The sequence below is a fragment of the Vicia villosa genome, linkage group LG5, assembly GCF_029867415.1.
Source record: "Vicia villosa cultivar HV-30 ecotype Madison, WI linkage group LG5, Vvil1.0, whole genome shotgun sequence".
Taxonomy (NCBI): domain Eukaryota; kingdom Viridiplantae; phylum Streptophyta; class Magnoliopsida; order Fabales; family Fabaceae; genus Vicia; species Vicia villosa.
In genome coordinates, this window is record NC_081184.1 from 1,782,952 (window position 1) to 1,797,052 (window position 14,101).

Sequence of the window (14,101 nt, forward strand, 5' to 3'; positions counted from 1 at the left end):
TATTTAGAGCTAAACCAACTAAACATGTTTACTCATTTTTGCTAAAATATTACAATTTCAAAAATATTGTTTAATTTGTAAAATTCAAAAACTATTTAATAATTCTCCCAATTTCCTCTTAATTTCCACAACTAATTTGCCTATTGAATGAAATACTAGACATCTGCAAATTGTAATAAAGGAGAAATAAAGATTTATGTACTTTCCACGTGAAAGAAGAAATGCACCATTCAAGTATATACTGCAATTTCCCAACCATAATCTATGTTGTGGAACCATCATATTAAATGGACTTCTATTGTTTGCATAAGAATAGCTTATCTTTGTACATTTATTGATTTTATATTTTTATTTCCATATTTATTTTAGCCTATTTTAGTTCTAACATTTTTCATGATCAATGTATCTCCTTCCCTTTTCCCTCTTATCTCCTCCCATTTTCCCCTCCAAACTTGTTTGCTTTAGTGCTCACAATCATGCTTCTCAATCTCCTTTACCAAGGTATGTACTACTATGTGTTTAATTTTGATGTTTAGTATAATGTTTCATGCAAAACTTTGAAACCATATTTAAGAGTTTTGTTACAAAAACTATTTGTATTGTAGGCTTTTCAGTCAAGGGTGCAAGCTGGTTGGATGTGGTTCAGCTGTGCCAACTCTTGAGATTACTAATGATGATCTTGCAAAAATAGTTGACACTTCTGATGAATGGATAAATGCTCGCACCGGAATTCACAAACGAAGAATTCTTTCCGGTTAGTTTATGTCGTTGTTATGGATGAGAGAGATAACTCAACTAATTTGAACTAGTTGAGCTAAGGGCTAACAATAGGGTATGTGTTGCTTTTGCTTGATGATGTGTTTGTAGGTGGAGAAAACTTGGCATCTTTATCAATAGAGGCAGCAAGGAAAGCTCTTGAGATGGCAAAGGTTGATCCTAATGATGTTGACCTAATCTTGGTGTGTTCATCTACTTCAGATGATCTTTTTGGCACTGGTCCTCAGGTTGGTCTTTCAGTCGGTATAGATGTTGCAATATTGATTGCGGTCGTCGCACAATTTCTTTTTCATCATAAAAACAGTGAATAACAGTATCAGTATCGACACCTTCAAATATCGTTTTGTTGCAGCCGTTTTCGCGATAACGTACTGTTTTTTAAAACCTTGCAAACAATTTAGATGCATGCATGCATTACTATATAATTGATATTATGAGTTTCAGATTTCAAAACAACTTGGATGCAAAAAAAATCCAGCAGCTTATAACATTACAGCTGCATGTAGTGGATTTATCTTGGGTTTAATATCAGCTGCTAGTCACATTAGGGGTATGAATCAGTTATACTTTTTGAATATCTTTTGAATATGGTAAGTATTGTTTCATTTTGTCCATGTAAATGAATGATGCAGGATCTGGATTTCAAAATGTTCTAGTAATAGGTACAGATGCTGTTTCGCGATATGTCGATTGGACTGACAGAAGTTCTTGTATTCTTTTTGGAGATGCTGCTGGTGCTGTTCTAGTACAGGTAACTCCTTACCTTCTTGAAAGTGTCGGAAAAAAGTGGTGTAAATTTATAACATTGTTCTGATGTTATGATTATATTACAGGCTTGTAATTACGAGGAAGATGGTTTACTTAGTTTTCATTTGAATAGTGATGGTGACGGATATAGGTACGTACTCATGAGCACCGTCTGATTGGGGGTGTGTCTTTCGATCTTTTAGTGTCTGGTGTCTGTGTCACTGCTTCATAACATCTTAGACGTGTACATTGTTAAGTGCTGTGTGGTTAATGATCTAGTTTCGCTTCATGTAGGCATTTGAATGCGGCATGTAAAGAAGAAGGTGCTAATGATAACAATGCACAAGAGTTTCCTCCTAAGAAGTACTCATATTCAAGCATTCATATGAATGGAAAAGAAGTGTTTAAATTTGTTATAAGAAATGTGCCAGTGTCAATTGAATCAGCACTTGAAAAAGCTGGTATATCTGCATCCAGCATTGATTGGTTACTTCTCCATCAAGTAAAGTGAAAATTATCTTGTTGAAATTAATATAATACTTAAACAATCCATATTTTTGGACTAAAAATTAATATGATGAATGCTAATAGTACATTATTACTTGTTGAGAAATGTAGGCAAATCAAAGAATAATGGATGCAGTGGCAAACAAATTGGAAATTCCATCAGAAAAAGTGATATCAAATGTTGCAAATTATGGGAATACAAGTGCAGCTTCAATTCCTTTGGCTTTAGATGAATCAGTCAGAAGTGGAAAAATTAAGGAAGGACAAATTATTGCAACTTCTGGCTTTGGTGCTGGTCTTACTTGGGCATCAGCTGTTTTTCAATGGGGCTGAAACATTCATCTATTTTTTTAGGAATAAAATTAATTATTGATATTCAGAACACAATACTCATTTGTTTTGCTGCTATATACTACATGGGTTTGATTATTTATTTATATTTTTGAAGAGTAATAGCTTTTTATTGGATTGTTGAATAATAAATTTTTATGATATTTCATTTCCTGATAGCTTGTATAATGATAAAATTTTATGATATTTTCATTTCTTAGAAACAATGGGTTATATTATTTTTCATATTAGTTTACCAACTTTTGTCGAGAATTAGGAGTTTAAACAAAATTCTTTTATGTCATCCACTCGCAGGCTAATGGACAAGCTGAGTCAGCAAATAAGGTGACAACACCAAAGACTTATGAACAGAACTACTCCATGAGATATTATGGTCATATCATACCACACCCCACTCCTCTATCAAGGAAACTTTTTTCATCATGGTATTCGGGGCAAATGCTATGCTGTCCGTAGAGATTGACACACCCTCATGGTGGCGCTCTCAATTCAACCAGTAGGTGAACAGTATAGGGTTGAAATGTGTTGTGGATTTAGTCGATGAAATGAGAGACGTTGCCAACATATGAGAGTTCGCATCCAAGCACAGAGCCACTAGACGATATAACTCCAAAGTCATGCTAAGGGAAATGTGACATGATGACTCAGTCTTAAGACAAATCGTTCTGCCTGGCGCATGCACAACATGGAAAGCTGCAATCAAACTAGGAGGACCATACAATATATTCCAAAAGTTTCCTCACAGGGCATACAAGCTGCAAGAATTGGATGAACGTCTCATACCCAGAACTTGGAACTCTGTCAGTCTTAAATATAATTACAATTAGATTATTTAATTCTTAAGGGGGCATAATCATCCAACTATATACAATCTTTTGAATGTTTATTAGCAGTACAACCATTTTTACTGTATGGTGTATTTTGGATTTCCTCAGGAAGATCCTTGCCGCCTCTTAAGGCAGGTAATGATCTTCTAGTGGAAATCTAGTATATTCATATTGTCTTAAGAAGCGACAAGGATTTTACTGTGGAAATCCAACATATTCATATTGTCTTAAGAGGCGGAAATTTATTTGCCGGATTTCCACAAGAAAATCCTTGCCGCCTTTTAAGGCAATATGATTATGCTAGATTTCCACAAGAAGATCCTTACCGCCTCTTGAGGCAATATGAATATGTTGGACTTCCTTAGGAAGATCATTGCCGCCTCTTAAGGCAATACAAATATGCTGGACTCCACAGGAAGGCCCTTGTAGGTAATATGATTGTACTATCCACCAAAGGAAGCTACCGAAGTCTAACTCGAGATTTATCTCGAAGTCTCGTCTGAGGACTTGATAGAAGTCTCGCTTGAGAGGTCTAAAGGCCTCACCTAAGGGACGTGGGGTCTCATTAGTTAGGTTCAACATACAATATCACCCGAGAGACTTAGGGCCTCGAGATGCCCTCAACACTCTATAGTTTTAAAGAACTTTGTCCTTTATCAAAGCCCTTGTGTTCGAGGGACTATTTAGTGATATATTTGTAAAGGGTCTAATGAATGCGTGATAGGGTAATCTTTAGGATGGGCGACGCCCATACGTCGCCCATCGTTAGGAATCACCTCGCCCTAAGTGTCTTATACTCGCTCATTCAAGGAAAACGTGGGAATAGACGTTCCTCAATTAGAGGGAAGTCAGAGTTAACAAGCCGACCCACGTCTCCATAGGAAGTAGGTATTTGGCTGTCCACGATTAATTGGGTGGACGGTTATCATTCATAAGAAAACTCTAGACCCATGAGCCTCTATAAATACCTTACCCTCGAAAGTAAGGAGAGATCATTATATCGTCAATATATACATATATAAAATATAGAGTTTTCCACCTCAGGTGAGCTTTTTCTCTCCATTGCCAAAAACTCCACAAAATAAGGTCTCTCACCACCGTGAACAAACCTTAACCACCATTAACTACAAATGCCCCTAGTTATTCCTTACCTACGTAGGAATAATACACTCTCTCATGTACTTTTTTCACAAATACAATTATGCATTTATGTTTTGTTTTTGAAAGATCACAATTTATCGAGCCATTTTAAAAGTAAAATCACAAGAGAAAAAACAATGATCAATGTTTTAACTCTCGTATGTAACTTAAAATATATTATTTAATAAATCAAAGGTTAGAAAAATAGATATAGTTTTAAAATAAATTGTAAAGTTTAAGACATATCATTTCAAAAAAAAAAAGTTAAACATTATATATGTAAAAATCCAGTGAATACATAAATCAAATGAATCGATTACACGGTTAAAGTTGAGTCTATGTAATTTTTTTAGGTGGAATTTTATTTATTTGTTTCACAAATTAAATACATCAAAAGGGAAATCTGAGAAAGGACACCACAATATCCATACAACCTAACAGATCACAAATGAACGTCTCAGATTCGTTTCCAGATAAAAACAAACGGCCCCAATTCATTTCCAGATAACCCTGTCTTTTAATTTCATTCTTATTTAAAAAAAAAACCCGAAACATTACATTTTCTTCTCACCAAAAAATCAAAACATAATAAGATATCAATGAATCTATCAACCGCTTTTTCTCTTCTTTCTTCCTCTTCCATCCCTTCTTCAATACCCACATTCCAATTTCTCTAACCTTTTTCTCTGAAATCATCATTTTCAAGAAATGGCTATGGCTGTCACTGCTTCCAGTCTTGGATTTCACTTCACTGCTGCTACTGAAAAACCTGTTTTCTCTCTTCCTTTTTTGAAGGTATCTTCTAGGTTTAGTGATACCAAGCCACGTTACTTTCTTCATAAAACAAGGTAAACTAGTTCTAGATGTATTCATTGCTTACTTATTATGGATTATGTTATTGATTTTTTTTTATATGCTGGTTTCGGGAAATTGAAATTGTTGTTGCCACAGAATTATTTGAAGTGGTTAGAATTGATTTTGGATGTGTAGAATTGATTTTGACATATTTGGTTGTTCTCGAGTAGAATTGATTTTACTTGAAGCTAGGATCCGTATAGAATTGATTTTACTTGAAGCTAGGATCCGTAGCTTTTGAGTCTAATAATTTAAAATGTTTATCCAGATTTGGTATTATTAGCATGTATCTTGTTGTGTCATCATGTCAAACACTTAGTGGACATGAGTTTGTTGTGACTAATTAAGATAGTAAGTAGATTAAGCTGAATGAGTGCTGAAAATATTTACTGCATTACTTATGTATGGAAGAATAGTAAACATTTGAAACTTGGAAAGTGAGTATTACTTTCAGCTAAAACTTCGCCACAATAATCGGTCCATTTCTGTGTGTTAATTGTATGCACTATGTACCCTTTTGTCAGATTGTTATCCTCTGGAACTACGATTATCCGTCGAGCCGCAGCACCTGTTACGGATGTGCAGGTATTCAGCGTGATCAACTTATTATGTGATTGTCATTATTTGTGTGTGAATGGCCAAAGCCAATAGTTCATTTCTATAATGCAAGTTTGTGGACTATGCTTGTTGATTGGTTAAAAAATTTATTTTTGTATCTTTTCTATGGAGAACAGGATGGTAATCAAGGTGAGACTGATACCGTTCCGACCCCGATAGTTATAATTGACCAAGACTCTGATCCAAATGCAACTGTGGTAAAGATAACTTTTGGTGATCGGCTTGGAGCTCTCCTTGACACAGTATGCTATTCTTTTAGTATATTTGTGCCTGCTTATCTGTTGATTTTCTTAGACAATAATATTGTTATATTGTCAATATAGAATTTGTACGGTATGTAATTTCTCTTTGTATATTATTGTTATCATTAGTTTATTGAGACATATTTGCCAGTGTACATTATGAACAAATAAAGTTAACTCTCAACAATGGTTTGCAGATGAGTGCACTAAAAAGCTTAGGCCTCAATGTTGTTAAGGCAAATGTCTTTCTGGATTCTTCTGGCAAGCACAACAAGTTTTCCATCACAAAAGCGTAAGTGTTACGTGTTTTTCGCTCTATGTATGTGATTGTTATGAGTATATGTTATCGCTCAATCATGTTATTGATTTTGGTTTATTAATAAATAATGTTAAATGACTGGTAATAATGAATATGTTGCTTTTTATGATTAGCAATCGTGAATGGAGACATGAGATTGAAAACAGACTTAAGGATTAATTAAAGCTAAAACATAGTAAAATTGGAACGAGAAAGCAACGGTAATTAATTGATGATTCAACAATTCATTGTGCTTTTGCTCCTAATAGCACATCCTTACAATATACAACTAAAGCAATCAGTTCATGAAAAGTTGGTTACTTTCTATGCTAATTTGGCTCTGTTTGGATAAACAGCTTAGTAAAGCACAACATATATCATAAGCAGCACTGATCATATAAGTGTTTGTGTATAGGCTATTTCGATAACAACAAATAAATAAAGTCAGTGTTTTTATATAAGCTTTCGTTTTAAGCAACAAATATCTTGGATGAGGTTATAACTAGCTTCTTTAGTAATTCCTTGGATATGCTGGTGGAGCTTTTTGCAGTGATACTGGCAGAAAAGTCGAAGATCCAGAGTTGTTAGAAGCAATTCGTTTGACAATTATAAATAATCTGATTCAGTATCACCCGGTATGCTTTGCCAACTATCCTCCTTTCTCACTGGAGGGTGATTTGGTTATATGCCAACAAGCAGTTCTCACTTCTCTACTAATTAGCATTTTCAAAATGGTTGTCCAGGAATCAAGTTCTCAGTTAGCAATGGGAGCAGCTTTTGGGCTTCTACCTCCAAAAGAGCAGGTGATGAATGTCTATACTTTTGAAAATGAATTTAAAAAATAGATTGAAATATTTCGGAAAAATATCAAAATATTGATTTCCGTGTTTCAAGAAATGCATTCTCTCTAGTTAGACTTTATCTTCTCTATATCACACTTAAACAAAAAAATTCTTAACCAGTTGTCATTCAGGTTGATGTGGACATTGCAACTCGCATAAATATTTCTGAAGATGGTCCTAATCGAAGGTAATGCATTTGTTTGTTTCTTGCTTAACACTATAGATATTATGATTGAATGAGGAAATCACTGTGTTGAAGGTATGCCTATATAAGGTCTTAGAAGAATACTTATGAGTATACTTTTGGCTAATATACATATACTTATTTGTTTTCGATTTTGTAGTTTGTTCTATGTGGAGACAGCTGATCACCCTGGATTACTCGTCGAGCTTGTAAAAAGTATTACTGACATTGACATTGCTGTTGAATCTGGAGAATTCGACACTGAGGTATATATAGCATTATACAAATAAATAACCATTCTGAGTTCTGACCAGTCTGATAAAAAAAACTTTGTTTGAATCTAGGGGCTCTTGGCCAAGGCGAAGTTTCATGTTAGCTACAAGGGCAAAGCGATCAGCAAGCAGCTTCAGCAGGTAACTTCAGTCTTCTAATTTTGCCTTCTCAAACAAAAAGGTTTAATCTTCAACTAAGGCTTTTTTTGATAAAACCAAACCACTAGCTTATAGCAGATATCATATAGCGTATAAGCTCCTATGATTAAAGTAGACTTGTTTGGTAACTTTCTTCTCGCACAAGCTTAACACATTTTTCCACTAGAATATACTGGTTTTTGAGATGCTACTTGAGTAACATTAGAGTTTATTTTTTAAAACCTATAATTCTCTTCTCATTTTTATCTTCATTATCTTAATTGAAAATTTTCCAATTAATTGAAAATATGCTTATCTCCCATCCATTACTTTAATTGAAGATTGTTTCATAAACTCATATTGAAGTAGACAAGTGGGTCCTTATTGAGCATCTAGTGGCGCACTTTACATACTGTCAGCATAGATTCTCAAGTTTCTGAACTGATATAGATTCATATTTATCATCTTGCAGGTTCTTGCTAACAGTTTGAGATATTTCCTGAGGCGTCCGACAACCGAGGAATCCAGTTTTTGAAGGGCATCTCTTTCAATTTAAACAATTTGCATGACATTATATTTTCTTTTGAAGTGTAACCACCATCATGGGTTGGTGAATGCTTGCATTCATTATTCATTTGGAAGAGAAATGAAGAATAACTGGAATGCATTTACATCATTAAACTGAATTAACAAGGATATGATTGTAAAGTTACTTTTGCTAATTTCTTACATAAAATTATTTGCAACTTCAAATGCTTTTTATATTTGGTCATAGTATTCGTTTCATATAAAAAAATACAGTATTCATGGTAAGGACTAAGGATCATGAATAAAGGTGTTGGAACATGTGCAAATTCTAAAATGGAGATGAATTTGAAAAGAAAAAAAAAAATCTGTAAGTCTTACATGTGTAGAAAACTATGTGTCTTTGGGTGTTAAGTGAGAATAATGTAAGTCTCACATTATTTAGATTACAAACTTTAGTCAGCTTAGTTTATTACATAAGAAATGCACAATTTATTCACAAGTGTTTGAATTTTTTTTTAATTTTTATCACCACCGATTTAGTCCGGTTCGGGAGTCAGTTCTGCCATCAAGTGGTTTCAGTCCTCTCCTGATCGTAGTTGCGTTGAACTGTAGTCCTCCCTATTAAGTTCAACGTCAATCACCATTGAACCAACTAATGATTGGTAATTCATGTTTTATTTTGGAACACATTAACACTTACTTTTGAGTTTTTCCTTCTCTATTCTCTTTATTCTCTGTTTTTGAATCGTTAAAACTCCAATTTTTTATTTTTTTTCTTTCTAGTAGTTGAATTTTCTAAGTATTTATCTTCATTTGAGAAATTATTTGGAATGGTCAAACAACCGTTATTGAATTATCTTTAAAGAATTATTTGAATTTCTTCTTGTTTCAGAAATTATTTAGAGTGATATTTGTATCATAGAGGGTGTATTTTTTGACCGATTATTTGTTGTGTAAGTAATAATTATACTTTTGTCGTCCTAAATTATAAGATGTTTTGGATATTTCACGTGAATTAAGAAACGTAATTACTGTTGCACGGGAAAGAGAAATTTTGTATGGTTTTATGATATTGTCCTTCATTAATTACACATAAAAGAGAAAATTAAATAATTGAAAGAAAAAATAGTAATAATTGATATTGAGAAATATCATTAATGTTGCATTAAAATTGTAAAGTAATTTATAATTTTGGACCTTTTTTTTTGTTACAAAATGACTTATAATTTCTTTAAGAGAGCGACTTAGTCTGCAATTGGATTCATAATTTCTTCAATGACAATTTTATTTTTCAAAACTGTAAAACAACAATTTTAAGATGTTTTGAACTGTCATGATTATCAAAGAAATTATTGGTACATCTTTTACTCATATCACTAACAAATCGTTCAAGTTTAAGGGAATTCATTTTAAATGTTAGTAACAAAAATGCAATTTTCTTACCCTTAAAAAGATTTGCCAATTTTTTATTGGCGACATTCATGTTGCTCATTTTGGATCAAACGGGCAAACTAACGTTAAGAAATATGTAGATTCAGATGGAACTAATAATTCTATAAAATGTGTTTTCATTAGGTATGTGGTAAACAGTAAGGAATATTTGTCTATGATATAAATGCTAAAGTGACCATAAAATCAAATGATGTTGAATTTAATGAATATAAATTTCCTTTCAAATTGAAAAATAGTGGAGGCGGTGAATTGAATCACATTCCTATGAAAAAAAAGCACCAAAAGCAACAGTTAAATAGGGACAAAACTTCGACGAAGTAAGAGAGTAAGAGTTGATAAAGAGAAAATATAATTTCTTTGACTTTTTTTCGGTCACTAGAATTACACCTTTAGGGTACTAATTTCCATTGCTTTTATTTATAACTTAGTAGTACACCAAATGGATATTAAAACACGTTTTTTTTAAACGGTGACTTAGAAGCAGAAATCTAAATGGACCAATCGGAAGAGTTTGTGATTCGTGGGCAAGAAAAAAAGGTTCGTAAGTTAGATAAGTCTTTGTATGGTCTAAAATAAGCACCAAAGCAATGAGATGAAAAATTTGATGACTTAATAATATCGAATGAATACAAAGTGATTAAAAGTGACAAATGTGTTTACTACAAATCAAAAAATAGCATTTGCATTATCATATATGTATAAGTAGCGACTTACTCATATTCAGATCAAACATTTAAAATGTGAATGATGAGAAATCATTATTGTGCAACAACTTTGATATGAAAGACCTTAGAGAAGGCAGTGTGATTCTTATAATCAAGATCACTAGATCTGAGAAGGGACTATCTTTTGATCAATCTCACTGTATGGAGAAGATCATATAAAACTACAATTATTTTGATAGTAAACCTGCATGCACAATATACCATCCTAGTTCCAAATTATTTAACAACATTATTGTCAATAGTATACAAACTGAGTAAGCGATCATCATCGGCAGTCTTAAGTATGCCACTGATTGTAATAGATCCGACATTACATATGTCATATGATTATTGTCTAGGTTTACTAGTAGACCGAGTAATGAGCATTGGAAAGATATTGAGAGATTCATGTAATACCTTAAAAAGGCCATGAATCTCAGTCTAAATTATCAAATATTTTCTACTGTACTTGAATGATACAACAATGCAGATTAGAACACATTATGAGATGATTCCAAAACAAGTAGTGTATATATTTAATATAGTTAGAGGATTTATATCTTAGAAATCAAATAAACGAACAAACTATCTTGACTTAGTCCAAAACAAAGTCTGAAATGAGAGTAGTAGCAACTACTAGTGAAGAAATAAGTTGGTTAATATGCTTGCTAGTTGAGATCTCTTTGTGGAAAATAAACATATGCCAGCTATGTTGATCCGCTACGATAGTATAACAACTATTATAAAAATTAAGAAGTAAGCACAACACTATTAGAGAGTGTATTTCTAAAGGATCTATAAGAGTGGATCATGCATGAACTAATGTAAATTTAGTAAATCATTTGGCAAAATGATTAGCTAGAGAGAAAGTCCATAATACATCTTATAGGATGAGACTAATGCCTATAAATGATCTAGTTGTTTACGATGGTAACCCGACCTAAAATACCAGAGATCCCAAGAATTAAGTTCAATCAATTGAGATGGTCACGCCAATATAAATAAGAAACATGAATTTTGAAGCAATAAGAAGATGAGTCAATATAAACTCTTAATGAGAATTATACTTTGTATGAGTGAAGTACCCAGCTTCATGAATACTCTTGATAGATTCACCTGTGTGATTGTGAAACTTAGGTCAGTTCCTGTGAAATTTCGAGGCATAATTCCTGGAGCTTTCATTAACCTGAGATAGACGTGTAGGGCCATTAAAACACATGCTTATAGAATACACCCAAAGAAAAGTTTGTGTGTGAGTTTAATGTCTGAGATAGAGTTCAAGACAATGAGTCACTTTTCTTGAATCAGAATACTACTTCCTATTCAAATGTTCAAGTCGCAAACACTTCTGTTTGTGCACAATCTTAAAATTGTTTGACGTTACTTATGAAATATTTTTTAAATTCGAATAGGGATTATTGGAACATGTATAAATTCCAAAATGGAGATGAATTTGAAAGAAAAAAAACTTTAAGTCTTACATTGTAAGAAAACTATGTATCTTTGTTTATTAATCGAGAAAATTCTATGTCCCACATTACTTAGATTACAAACTTTGGCTAGCTTAGTTCATGATATTAGAAATGAACATGTTTCATTCTAAAACACTTAAAATACTACTTTTGAATTTTTCCTTTCTCACTCTCTTTACTCTCACGAATTGTGGAAACACCAACTTCTTCATTTTTATTTTCACTTATTGATTTTTTTTGAGTATTTTTTTTAAATTCTCTTTGGAAAGTAATTTAAATTTCTTCTCGTTTGAGAAATTATTTGAAATGGTCAAACGACCATTATTAAATTTTTTTAGGAGAATTATTTGAATTTTTCTTTGTATGAGAAAATATTTGAAGTACTTAAACAATCATTATTGATTTCTCTTTGAAGAATTATTTGAATTTTTTCTTTTCTAAGAAATTATTTAGATTGATATTTGTATCATGGATGATGTATTTCTAAACAGACTATCATATAAATAGTATTCGTACAATATAAAACTAAACTATTTTATCTTAGAGACATCGCAATTAATCATCTGTCTAGTACAATTTTAACCAGTGTTACAAAACCTTTTAATGAAACGTGACCATGTAATTTCTTTTGCGGCAAGTTTTTTAAAACTGTAAAAAAAAAATGTAAGTTTTTCAATAAATTATTGATGGTTCTATATTATTGATGGTGAGTAAAATGTGACAAAAGAGTCGATTAAGAAAAGATAGACAAAAACATGAGATGACTAGATTCTTTTTTTTGGTTTGGTTCAAATGGCTAGATTCTTTTTGAGTGTGTAACAAGTCCTGCAACCCACTTGCAATCAATTGTTTATGACCATTAAAAATTTAACTTTATGTGATACTTCCATGTTTTTGTGTTTCTATTTCCATCTGTTATAGTAAAAATATTTTTGAAGAAATAATTATTCAATTCCTAGACTGCACTTTTTCAACCAAGTTGTGATATGTGATGATTAGAAATTAGAAATATACAACCTATGAATAGTTGTTGGGTCTAGCATAATAATCTACTTTATGGTTACCAAATCGAAATATTTTTAAGTAAATTGAAAAAGAGGATTTCTTCACCCACCTCCCAACCTTCTTGGCCACCTCCGGTGAATTTACCACAATACCCCTTGTTTCGGAAGTTCATTTCCGAAACGGTTCTTTTTTTTGGAAAAAGGTGTTTTCGGAAATGAACTTCCGAAAACGTGTTTTTTTTAATATAAAATATTGATTTCGGAGATGCATCTCCGAAATAAAGTCACTTTTCAGAAAATGTGGTGTTTCGGAAGTTCATCTTCGAGCGCACCCCCCTTGGAGGAATTCGGAAATGCACTTCCGAAAATAGGTCTGGACAGAAGAAAATGAACAATTCGCTTTATTTAATCGGGTGAAAATTACAACGATAATATTACATAAAATTAAAGTTACATATTGTTAAACACGGGTAGGTGGGGATGAGAGAGTGGTGGGGAGAAAAAAAGGCTTCCAAATTTCAAAAGGTTTATTTATTATTTTAATAAAAATACGTACATTTGAAAGTAACAAATGACGGAGGAGGTGTAACCGGAGCCGAAACATATGACGGAGGAGGTGGATGTCCGGAGGAAGAAGACCCGGAGGTACGTCCACCGCGAGACAAAGGAGCCAATCAATGTAAGCTATAATTTATCATTATCATCAGGGGACGTCATTACAAAAAATTGGAAAAAAAATCTTATTATTTTTAATCTTGATTTTTTAGAAATGACCTCCCCAGATGATAATCATAAACTATAGCTTACATTGATTGGCTACTTTGTCTCGTGGTGGACGTATCTCCAGTTCTACTTCCTCCAGACATCCACCTCATCCGTCATATGTTCCGACCCCGGTTACCACTTCCAAAAACTAACATGATAAATCCAATACAAATACACTGTGCGATACAATCCGAAATCAGAACAAAACAAAACAAAAACATGTTATTCTGCCCGACGAGCGTTACAAAATACACATCAAACAAAAAAAACACGTTATTCTTCCCGACGAGCGAACTCCTCCGAATGAAGATAATTATACCAATCCTCATCCCACTCAGTCTCAGAACCATCAGCGTTGATCACGACTCTCACGCCTGA

At 32.9% G+C, this 14,101-nt stretch overlaps 2 protein-coding genes across 2 annotated transcripts; both read left to right on the forward strand.

Annotated features, from left to right (window-relative positions):
* Positions 1–373: 373 nt before the first annotated feature.
* LOC131606096 (beta-ketoacyl-[acyl-carrier-protein] synthase III A, chloroplastic-like) lies at positions 374–2,489 on the forward strand. The gene is made up of 8 exons (XM_058878377.1): positions 374–501; positions 606–754; positions 868–1,004; positions 1,222–1,327; positions 1,410–1,528; positions 1,611–1,675; positions 1,819–2,026; positions 2,143–2,489. Exons 1-8 carry the CDS (start codon positions 401–403, stop codon positions 2,362–2,364), a joined length of 1,107 nt encoding a protein of 368 aa, XP_058734360.1. The 5' UTR covers positions 374–400; the 3' UTR covers positions 2,365–2,489.
* A 2,415-nt stretch (positions 2,490–4,904) lies between these two features.
* On the forward strand, positions 4,905–8,551 carry LOC131601110 (ACT domain-containing protein ACR11-like). Its single transcript, XM_058872852.1, has 10 exons — positions 4,905–5,197; positions 5,729–5,789; positions 5,939–6,064; positions 6,262–6,356; positions 6,913–6,997; positions 7,106–7,165; positions 7,336–7,391; positions 7,549–7,654; positions 7,733–7,801; positions 8,271–8,551. The coding sequence occupies exons 1-10, from the start codon at positions 5,058–5,060 to the stop codon at positions 8,331–8,333; spliced, it is 861 nt and encodes a 286-aa protein (XP_058728835.1). The 5' UTR covers positions 4,905–5,057; the 3' UTR covers positions 8,334–8,551.
* Positions 8,552–14,101: the final 5,550 nt, after the last annotated feature.